This window comes from Acanthaster planci, linkage group LG10, assembly GCF_054643075.1.
Source record: "Acanthaster planci isolate LZ-2023a linkage group LG10, COTS_SCS, whole genome shotgun sequence".
NCBI classification, from domain to species: domain Eukaryota; kingdom Metazoa; phylum Echinodermata; class Asteroidea; order Valvatida; family Acanthasteridae; genus Acanthaster; species Acanthaster planci.
In genome coordinates, this window is record NC_141786.1 from 18,991,257 (window position 1) to 19,003,546 (window position 12,290).

At 41.0% G+C, this 12,290-nt stretch overlaps 1 protein-coding gene across 1 annotated transcript; it reads right to left on the minus strand.

Annotated features, from left to right (window-relative positions):
• Positions 1-5,228: 5,228 nt before the first annotated feature.
• Positions 5,229-12,219, minus strand: LOC110989340 (core alpha-(1,3)-fucosyltransferase-like). Its single transcript, XM_022253661.2, has 2 exons — positions 10,126-12,219; positions 5,229-8,099 (listed from the first exon to the last, which is right to left on the minus strand). Exons 1-2 carry the CDS (start codon positions 10,135-10,137, stop codon positions 6,801-6,803), a joined length of 1,311 nt encoding a protein of 436 aa, XP_022109353.2. The 5' UTR covers positions 10,138-12,219; the 3' UTR covers positions 5,229-6,800.
• Between the last annotated feature and the right edge of the window lie 71 nt (positions 12,220-12,290).

The window sequence follows — 12,290 nt, forward strand, 5'->3', positions numbered from 1 at the left end:
TGTCAAAGTTGTGAACGGCTAGAAATCAAAATAAACAGACTTACCGAATTTTAACGACAAAATCCGAAAATGAACCAAAAATTCGAAATATTTTGGACAATTTGGGACATTCTCTCTGAAATGGGAGGGATTGCCTAGGTTTGGTCTTGTGACATAGATGACCACCAGACTGAGGGCGGATCGAGGGGGGGGGAATACCCATCCTTTGAAAAGAGCCCAAGGTTTTGGTTAAATAATGTCAGAAAGGCGACTACTTTGTCCTTTTTTATTTAATGAAAGTCCTTCCAAAAAAGTGGAAAAAAGGTTACATGGACAAAAATTTCAAAATATTTGTCACCCAAAATCAACCCTGAAAATTTGGTGCTGGATCCGCCCGTGTACCGAAATAATCAGCATCTTTTGGTCCAGGAATCAGACTATGATAAGGCTAATCACTATACACGCGTCCACTTGCCTCCTAGACCTTGCATTTCGTATCATACAACTCCAGGATAGACGAAACCTGATCAGCCATGCGTATGCTATTTGGGGGTTAGGTGTTTACTCACGTGCCACGTAGGCCTATTAACACTTGTCGTGTGGGCCGAGAGGCAATTTGATAGGCCTACGCACGCCCTTTTTTCCCAGAACCACTTTTGATTCGAACCTGTAGCCCAATCCTTGTCGCATCCCATAAAGTGTGCCACTAACAGACGAGGAAAGATCAAATTTTCCCCCGGCACCAATGACCACAACCCATAAAATAATTGTTTATTTTTCGCCTTACCTAAATAGAAGGCAGGTGTCGAGCATTTTGCTAAATAAGTATAGACGCACGTAAGCAGCGGAATCATGACAGGAATACCAGGGATTATTTTTCTCTGGCAAGAAAACATGTCACCTTGTCGGGTCGGCCAAATGCAAATAACCCTTTCACCTCCAGTTTCGAATATTGCATTTTCCGGACAATCATTCGAATTCATTAATCATTGCATGCACATGCTTTACGGATTCGAAGATCATGTTCCACCTGAACTCGAAACTGGGAATCGATCGAATTGATTTTCCAAATTCAGGGCTAACAATAAAAAGAAAAGCATTAAACAAATACATCTCAAGTGAGGGTTACAATCTCTTTCACACAAGTTTTATTTTTAGCAATTTTCCTGGTGTTGATTTATTTCTGTACTCGCTTATCAAAATGTTAGAATCAAAGCAATCGCCCGCAAGGTTTTACCGATTGTGAAAATTATTCTCGTAAAATGATAAAGAGTCCAGTAAGGTATAAAGGTGTACGTGTCAACCTGCCAACAACGCTTCTAACTAATCGCTGATGGAGGTATAACGTTGCCTTTCCTTATGCAATTTTTTGGGGTTGCGTTGCGTATACGATGCGTTCATGCGTTTCACTTTCACGGACACAAAAATCGCGTCAATTTACATAGCACATGTGTGCGTTGCGTTCGGCCGTCAAAATCGCCCCGGAAACGTACATATGGAAAGGGCCTTAAGAACTGTCTATACCTTCTTCCGTGGTGTATTTACTTGCGGGAAAGTGTCGTCATTAAATAATTTAATGCGTACTTGAATAATGACCGTCCCAATCACCTTGCTGAGATTTACTATGATGAACAAATGCCAAGTAGCCTATATTTATGTTTATTCTACCCTCTAAAGGTACCTTGTAAGAAAAAATCCGTTAACCTAAATATAAACAAACAGGTCTTGTTTCAACTTGAGTCAAACTAACGAAAGTCTTCACAGTACCTCAAACAATAACAGTGACAACATTTTTGGTAGGCCTATAGCGGTACTTTTCAGTAAGTTTATCCACACAGTGCAATGATCATGTTTGAGAACTGGGGTTTGTAAGCAGAACGATCGGTTAGCCCTGCAAATTAGTACCCGACATTTGGAAAAATCACTCAATGGACTTCGTTTCGGGCAGCATAAAGAGGATTGTCGTCGTTGCGTGTCCCAATATTAAGCGAACACAAAAAGCTCTATTTGTTAATAAACAAACAAAAAAAAAAGGAAAGAAGAAGAAGCGGAGGTGGTGAGGAAAGTAATCCAAACTTGGGTGAGTGCTTCGCCATATATCCAGACCGTCTCGATGAGATCTCCCAAGTGTAATAATTCTTCGACAATGTCTCGCTTCATTTAATGCCATTTCGGCTGTTTTATTGCAGCGAAGCATGAACGCCCTAAAAGCCAGGACAAAGTGCCGTGATCCATCTCTATGATGATATGGCACACTTCAGCTTGAGAAAAACATGCGGTCCAGGAATGTGGGCCTGAGATACCCGGAAACAAACTAACATAAATTTCTTTATGAATCGGTTGCATTTAAAGAAAGATCAACGATGGCACAGAGTGTAATTTTGAAAACACAACTAATTTTGGTATTGGGGATGATGAAACATTGTAGAAGGTGAAAAAACTAAACAGTAATATTCACTGTCTAAGTTCTTCATTTAAGTTCAAAACACCCATGACTTGGAATTCGGCAAATTTAAAAAATCGATATATTCTTCATTTCTTTTGGGAAAATATGCGCAAAATTACTGAGCCATCCGTTTTCACTCCGTCGGTTATCATTTTAAAAGGATGCTGAACAACAAATGGAAAGCTCCTTTGGTTGATTTTCGACACATCGATTCTTGACAAACAGAAACAAAGTTAAAGACCTTGACAAGAATCGATATTGCTGGAGAAAGGGACTCCAATTCTATTGTATTATTCAGTATTTTGCAAGTATGGTCATGTTTTATACACAGAATTGTAAATTACATACCTCTTTCTATGTCAAACTTCAGTCGGCAGAAGACAGATGTTCCGACAGTAAACTTAATGCTAAAAAAACCTCTTCTCAAGTCAGTGTTTTGCAGGCTTGCTGAGTATGGTGAGACACGCAGATGTACCCGTAGATAGCAACGTCAGTGGATGAACTACTCGCTGGTATTTAGATGTCGTAGGCAGTCAATGCAGGGAGGTCTTTGGGCGTGCTTCGACACTGTCTGGACGTCTGCTAACGGCGCTACAGACAAGGTTCTTATGTAGTGCAATCCACCGCGTGTAATTTATCTTTGGTGACATGGTAATGGTTCCTTGGCTTCATCGTGTGGTGCCAAAGTGATAAATGCGCGCCATTCTAAACCGGCGTATTAATCTGCGGCCTGACACTGCGTTTGGCCAACTCTGAGGGTGCCATTTGATATAGACGAGAAGCCCGTGACACTGGGATCAAAACTTTTCATTTAAAGCGTGAAATTATTAGTCACAGATTCGTTTCGATATTCGCATTAAGAACAAAATGATAACACTGAAAAGCACCAGTTTGGGGGATCCAGTTTTGTACATTCACAGCGTGGAGTAATTCTGTGGAGAACAATTCCTTCATCCTCAGACAGAATAGACCGATAAGCTAAAGCGTTAAGTGTGATGCATATCTCAAAGCGGCGAAATGTTGGATATACTGAACCTTCAAAATGACTACCCAATATTTAAGCGGTGCTTTGGAATGAGAATAAATTGTGATCGGTCTCGAGCTAGGTAATTTTGGAAGAGTCGGGAAAATCATTAGAACGAATGCAAAGATAAATGAACTTGTCGAATGAATAGCTGTATTGGGATCGAGAAGGTTTTTTGCCAATATCTAATTTGTTTCCACTTTCGTCCAAACACGGTCCCCACACCACCAAACAGACTTTCGCCCACGTCAGACAGAATGAATGCACAGATGGCCCGGTACCAATAAATTTCTATCCTAATTGATTTCATTCTGTATCGTGTCTCTCTTTTTATACAACGCCTCGGTGTCTTTGAGAAAAAAAGAATCATTTTGACGAGCGATCGGCCTAATTAGCTCCTTTTATCCAGTAAATATGTCAGAAAATTGTACTTTGTTATATTAATACTGCAGGAAATCAAGCTTAATTCTTTTGCCACGGAGATGGAAAGGCCCGTCGGCGATATTTTTTTTTTCGTGTAGTTTTTTATCACTTCTTTGCTGTTAGCTCTTTGCCCACGCATGTTTCTTTATAAACGCACGTTAGGTTTGTGATCAACATCATTTACACAAGATGAATATTATGAACATGTCATTGACATCCGAACAGTACGGGTACATGAAACTGTATGTGATACGCATTGGTTGCCGTCAAGAACAGCGCCAACTAGAGCCGGTTGGCGGCAAAGTCTTTTTCACCCAAAGACAATCTTTTTGAATCCAACAAACCTTACCAATAATATTCACAACATAGAAAGCAGGTGTGTTGTTTAGCACTTAAAACATGCGAAATATACCAGAAATGCTAACATTACTTCTTATATTTCATGTAATCGCCAGAAATCGGATAATACGCTGTAATTCCCTAAGATCCCATCAAGAGATATTTTCGTATTCCTATAATATATCCATTTATCTTCTCATATATAGAGTCTTCGTATAATAGTGACGATGCAAATATGGTAAGGTACTTTTTTTAAATACTATTTGGCATTATTCTGTTCACAGATAGCCTAAGTAGGACATAAATTTCCATATAAAATTTGCTTTAATCAGTGTCATTTGGGATACTTATGAAAACAGTTCTGTACTTGACAAAACAATCATCCTCTTATTTTTCCTTTCAATAAAATGGACGTCACGATAGGTCACGATGATTGGCTAGACTATTAGTGGTAGAGGCCGAGTCATCGAGTGACTGGACGTGCCTGGCAAATGGACCACTTTCCAAAGAAGTTTATCTGAACTTCACCGCAAAGACCGCAAACCCAATATTCCTTGACGAAGACAGATCTTGGCATATTGTATTAATGATGTCATTATCTAATACGCAGTGCAAGTATCAGCTAATGGCTAATACGAGGTGATGACACTGTCGCTATTTATCACGATGCCCAAGACTCTCTAATTTGTTTTGCAAAATGCACATTGGGGTAAATCCTCTACAAACATGGCCTTCGTGGTAATTTAATCAAAGAGATGACAGGAGTGATGACGTTCTAGGTTGACAGTTAGTCGGAAGTGCAGAACCCTAGGACAAAAAGATGAAATCCCCAAATGCATCGAATTCTGCAACCTCGTAACGTCAAAGTGTCAACAGAATCACGAGGACTTAAACCAGAACTGATCACGTCCAAAATTGGTGCTTTTAAGAAACGGAAAAAAAATTGAAAACCTCACTTACGGAAAGTCACAGATATAAACATCTTTGCAGCCATTGTTTTCGTTTGCGTATAGAAAGAGGGAAGAATAATAGATGAATCACTCACTACTAATGAAAAGGGACATCAGGGGCCGTCCATAAAGTACGTACGCACGAAGGGGGTTGGTGTCATTGCATACACCATCCACACGGAAGGGAGGGGGGTTCAAGCCAGTGCGTACCGTACGCAAACAGAAAATTTGCCGGCAATGAATCTTCATCATATCAATACACTTTCTCATACAAATAAATATCAGAATCAGCTTGTATGCGTCGAAATTCAAACATAGACCATTTTGCTAGCCACTTGTAAATTTTGTCCGGCATAGTATTTACTTGTGAATGGTTACCAGGGAAAAAGAAGCTTCAGTCGACAAATGGTAGCCACTCGAACTTGAATGTACATGTCAAAGACGTTTGATGCCAGCGTATTGGTAGACTTGGCCCACATAATGTACATTACTGCACTAAATAGTGCCGCCTGCCATTTTTGCCGTAGGGCCTACTGCATATTCGCCCAACCAAGTCTCTTTTCCTTGATTTCCGTACATTTCACATTTCCCAACCCTGAAATTATCTGCAAATTTCCAACATCACTTTGGAAATAAGATGAAATATTGAAGTAGTGTTTATTAGAGATGTGAACCCGAGGAAGCTTTTATCGAATACACCCAGTCTCAGGGATTTGGCCTCGGGTCAAACAAGCATTCTAGAACAGACACACTGAAAAATTTCGTGGGTTAACTTTTAACCCCAGGAAGGGTGAAAACTGCAACTATACCCAAATATGGGCTGTGTTAACCCAACTTAAGGTTGAGAACTACTTTCTGTTTCAGTTTTCACTCACAAAACAAGTGGACATTAACCGTTGTTTGGTTAAAACAACCCAGAAATTAATTCCAATCACCCAAAATTGGGTTGACACAACCTAAACTATTGGGTAGTTGTAGTTTTCACCCTCGATTGGGTTGAATCTAACTCCAGCATTTTTTTTTCAGTGCAAAAGGTCCTTGTTGCAGGACTGCGCGTTGAAGCAAGCAGCGTGAGACAGAAACGATTGAAGGAATTGTATTGCAGCCCAACATGTACCATTGAACTTCGTCGGTGCTTAACCTTTTTGTATGAGGATACATGTATGTAACAACAGAATGAATGGTAAAGGACTAAGAAATATAAACAGGTTGGTATGCTCATGCAACAATTCACCCCCTCCGTGCAAACTGCAAACCCATACAATAAAAACAAGAAAAAAAAATCTGCTGAGCCGAAAACCCACTCAGAGCTTAAAGGTACCGTCCATCATTTGCATTATTTTATTCAAAATATAACTAACGAAATGAAGATTGTTATTGGACAAAGGTCCCTGTGAAGTTATGCTGTCTGGCAAGCTTTAATTTAGAGGAAAACAATGGAAGGACGCCATTACCAACAAAGCGTGTAAAGTTGATGGTACTTTTGCATACGACTGCGCTGAAAAGAGACAATACTCTCCTGCCTAACCCCCACGTTTTGAGGCTCAACTGTTTAATTGTATTCTTCGCAATAATATGGAATCGAGGAGCCTTGCTTATTAGGCCTCATTAAATTTTAGGTATTCATTTTAAATATTTGTTACCATGGATCCCAGTTTCCTACTCCATAGTACGATCCTTTTCGGCACGTTTGAACATAATTGCGCGAAATAACTTGCGTTCGGTTTAACTCGCCTCTTCGAACTTTCTCAATGATTGGTACAAGATGACAAAACCTTGTAAGGTCGAAAATCCCGTAAAATATTTCAGTTGTATTGGCAGTCCCGCTGATTTGCCATTCGAAGTACTTGGCATACAAATCGGGTCGAGTGTCCAATATTTTCAAGTAATCTGCCAATTCTTTGACATTCTCATAATCCCCGATGTAGATGAATGAATTGGGAGGAAGCAACTCTTCGTAGTCCTTCTTTCTAGCACCGTAAACGACAGGGACAACCCCTCGCGTCAAGGCTTTGTCCCAAACCTTTTCCGTGATGTAGTCCTCGCATTCAGAGTTCTCCAAGGCCAGATAGAATTTGTACTTTTGCACCAGGTCCACGGTGCATTTGGACGACATTCTGTCCAAGGGTAAGCACGTGAGGTTACCGCAGCGTCCGTAAATGTCAATTGGCATATAGCTCTGCAGCTTCCGGACAAAGTTTAATCTCGGCCAGCCTGTGTTTCTACAATTACTTCCCATCCAGATGGCCAACTTTGTCTTTCCTTGTAGCCATTCATCCGCCGTCTTTGTCCTGTTTATCATGGGTATCCCAGATTGGTAGAACCCGAAGGGTGTCGTGATATCGGATGCTCGATGGTAAGTCCACTCAGCGTTGGCTGCTAAGCCCGTCAGTTTTGGATAGCGACCGATCGGTTTGGCAGTTCTAAGTGGTGGTTCCCATGAGCAAAAGACCCAAGCCTGCTCTGGGTTCATGTCTGGCGGGGGTACCTGTCGTGGAACTAAAGGCATATAAAAGTGGAAGAGGACAGCATCCATTCCTGCAAATTTATTTGTCTCGTCGGCGAGAGTTATCTCAATTGTGTAGTTATTGCCGCACTGGATGTCACCTCGTGGCTTTGGGCCTCCCTTTGACTGCTGCAGGATGCGCTTGAAGGTTCCAACTTTCTTTAAGAAGTGATTTTTGTCGTCGTACACCTGGATCTTGTAACTATGCGACTCTCCAATGGCCGGCTTCAAATCATCCATTCCTGCAGACTTGGTGTCTGCTGCCGCCTGTGGAAAAACTCGTGAACTTTTTCTATTGGCGGAAAAGCCAGTGTTCTTTGCCACAGCAAGAGGCTTTGGAGGTCTAATTATTATCAAATCCATCATCTGAAGTCTCAGAAGAATGTCCACTCCTAGAAGAACAATACCCGTAACGGGCACAAGTTGACGTCTCTGTAAAATAAATTGTGAAAGAAATTTTTAACTCCAAACGTTGTAAATTGGGACAAGAGTGGGACCTAGGCTGGTTTGTTGCAACCTCGTTCCCACGGGTACAACATTGCCACGCCATTTTGGTTCAAAACATATCTTGCGTGGTCTTAAAGCGCACGCAGCTCTTCGCTCGTCACCCAGCCCCCAAACAGGACGCTGGTAAAAAGCTGATGGCCTTGCACAGATTTCAGTAAAGGAAATACGTCACACAGGGTCACAGCTAAAGACGCGCGGAGCATTTTGGGTAAATTTCTGCCAGGCGCACGAGCTCGCCCAGTGCTTTACAAAAGCGGCGGTTATCAATTCGATGTATTTCTTTTCGTTCCTCATTGCTGAAAATATTCTCAATACACTTCATTTGTTCTACCAAAACTGATCGAGATAACCAATGATTTGAAATATATTGCCAAAATACACGTGATCAGTCCCACTTAGTGAGAAGATAAATTACAACACTGTTATTATATCCAGGCCATGTTTTATATCATAAACGTTACCACTTTTACCTCGTTTAGCACTTTTTCTCCCTATTTCACCTCAAAAATTGGCAAGGCTGATGGTTTGTCTTGGAGTAAGTGTAGTTTAGCGGATGCTGTGAGGTTTACTGATTATACTTTGCATCATGGCTTTACAACTGGATTATTGCAATATCGTTTCTTTTATGAGAAAACGACTTCGAAGTGTTCAATTCCAGCGAGCACGAGTTCAAAAGTCTGCTACATGCCTGACCCTATGTAGGAAACAAAGCCTTGGTGTTTCACCCACTGTCAGCTACATTGGTTGCCAATTCAATACGGGCGTTTCACAACAGTGCGCCTCTAGGAGTTTGCAACGCGTTGACCAATCACAATGCGTTAAATTTGTGACTGAATGCGCGTTTGGAAAGGGTCGACAGATTTCGCGAAGTGTGATTGGTCAACGCGTTGCAAACTCTTGGAGGCGCGCTATTGTGAATCGACCGTATTCTGCGTTTCATGTAATTAAACATCTTTCTCCTGACGATGAAGGTCTTTCAGAATCTTACACCAAGATGTATTATAGATATGTCGAAAGCCATGGCCACTTCCGATTTCGTTTTCAACGATGATGATAATAACAACCACACGTGGAACCTTGTATTAATTAAGAGCCAGCTACAACATGAGAATCGGTTTGTTAAATTCTTTATTTTTTTAACAGGTTTCACAATGCAGCCAAGTGTTCAGCTTTATAAATTCAGGCAGCGTGGTAGTTCTTCGTCGAAGAATGCCAGATTTGAAAGCGTTTGTCAAAACCCCGGAGCCAGACAAATCTATGAATGAAGTCTGGCAATCCACTCATTGTGTGCTTATGCGCATGTCATTTTGTCAGCATTGGAGCATGGAAGAGATAAACAGAATTAACCCTTTCCAGTTCAGTCCCACAGTTCTGCTAAACTGAGACAATATGCATGTACATTTACCAAGAAGTAGTTTTCAGTTTGTGTGGTACAAAACGACTTACCGTAGGCAAGGCTTTGAACATAGGTCAAAGTTCACATGTTTATGTATGGCAGGTTAACAATCTGTCAGTTATCTTCTTGATAATAAGTAGAAGTACTAAGGCCTCACGTTTTTGAATGTTTTTTAGATTATGGATCTGCCAAATTTTATTTTAGCCAAAAAGGGAATCGGTTTGTTAAATTCTTTAATTTTTAACAGGTTTCACATGTGCAGTTTTATCTGGGGGATTTTAGTTTACGTTTTATTGCAGCGAGAATTGTTTAATGATTTACTGACTAATGGAACCTCTTCACCAACCCAGCTCGTGTCGTGTAAATTTCACGAAGTGCGAATAAATGGAAATCCGTGGTATGCTGCATTTGATGCTTCAGGGGAAATGCAGACGGCCAACGTACATCGTTTATGTACCAATTTGGGATTCACTTGCCGACTGAAATTAATTATTCCACATATCCCGGTCGCTACGCCCCTGCTCTCTTTGACAGACATTACCGTTTATATCTTACCAGTTTAGCCATTTCGCACACTGCAGACGTGGCAATGCTGTCCTCAAACTATTCAAATCCGTTGGCAGAATCAATTAAGGCATAGTACGCTTACTGCATTCCTTAAAGTTCGTGTATGGGTGCACAGATTAGACAAGAGTGCACGAACCTTCTCGTGAACTGAGCGGTCTACTACTTATGATTACAGTTTACTCAGGCCGTTTCCCAAACGGGCTTCCAGAGCTACGGCTAGGGCTATTGTCCACGCGTCTCCACACATTTCCAATGGAGCGAAGACCTAGACCCAGCTCTAGACAGCAGATTCGGATGCAGCCTCAGTATTGCTGCATGCGACCTTCCTTTATTCACGCTTGGGTAATTCTTTTTAACAATAGTCATATTCAAGTACATATACCAGTGAAAGTCAGTTGGCTGATTTTAGCCGGTGGCGCAGCACTTATAGATGGGTAGTTCCCGCACGTTACATGCCGCGTGTTCTTTGCCACGTGCGCGTCAAGATCCAAACTGTGAGTGTGGATACCACCCACATATATTCATGCCGTCACTTTGTTTGTACGCATGCGTAATGAATCCCACTACACCCAGCAGCCAGTAAAATGGCTCTTGACTCGGATAGGTGGACCCCAAAAGTAATCAATCGACATCAAGCTCAGATATACTCTTTGTCCCTTTTTCCATACCGATTAGTATTCAAACACTGTAAGGCCCTTTTGCTAACTTGCACACGATAAAAATCCATTTTCTTCCAAATTTTGCCCGTTTTACGTACCTCCAAAGTAACAGAGTCAGAAGTTGGAAGTGAGGTTAATATTCCAGAGGGGATTTTTCCAGTTTTGCCGAGTTTTCCTGACATTTTTCTACTTGTGAATAGTGAGGAATACCAAGAACGCTCTAATGAGAAAGTATCACGCAAGAAGGAAACCGTATGAATGAGAACGGAAAGTTTTTGTTGGTTGCCTTTTAGTCGGGCAATTTTGACGTCATTGTACGTATTAGTGCAAATGCATTTTTGACCGCTGCTGGACTCAGTGCGGAAATTTGAATCTGTATGAAAAACCGAAATTTCAGACAAATGGCTCTTGATCTTGAAAAAAAAATGAATTGATGGATACAAAACATTCATCAGTCTTCCAGACAGTATCACTCATGATCTGAGGGGAATTCGAAAAGGTGTGACAATTGGGCACTAGGTATTAAAGGTGAAACATACGGAAAACAAAATGGGTCCCAGTGAAAAACGAAGTGAATTAAAAAAAGGGGGGTTTTCTGCCCAGAAGTAAACATTTTTGTTCATAGGAGTTACTTTTCTTTCATGTGGCATCAAATTTATTTGAAGTTAAACCCGGCAAATTGTGAAAATGAGACACAAAATTAGGTAAAGACAATTTTTTCATAATCATCCTTTGTCGTAAAATTGACTTTTTCCACTTCTTTTGATTATTTTCCGGAGATTTTTCTGACTAGAGGCTATTAAATATCACCATTTGATAGACTCTTGGCAATTTATTCACAAACGAGGTCTTCAAGGGAAATGGAAGTACAAATCCCTCAAATGGGACACCAACACTATGGCTGCATCCGAATCTGTAGTCTAGAGCTAGGTCTAGGTCTTCGCTCCATTGGAAATGTGTGGAGACGCGTGGACAATAGACCTAGCCGTAGCTCTGGAAGCCCGTTTCGGACACGGCATATGCGTCGTCTGCTCCAATAAATTTGTGACGATTGCGCATGCGCCAATAAACAAACTAAATGCACGCACAGTCCACGGCGACTGAACACACGTGCACCGCAGTCATAGCGACCACTCCAATTTAAGTCCGTTAGAAAAATGTTTGCGGAACGCACCATAAAAGGGCAACAGGGTATTTTACAAATTAAGTAAAACGTTATAAATTTATAACTTTTTCAAACTTGTTTCGATTTTGTGGTTTAAAAGGTATAGCAGGCCTATTTCCGTAAATATTTGGAGCGTCGTTTTGGACAGCACTACAGACAAACAAACATCAGCAAAATCCATCACGTTTAAAAAATATGTATCCACTGTACTAGTCGACATTAGTGACAAAACGATTGCGATTGGTGGAATTACACGGCGAACTTGCAATAAATAAATGTTGGAGTACACTTTTGAACCACTTTTCAATGGGTGAAAACAAATTAACATT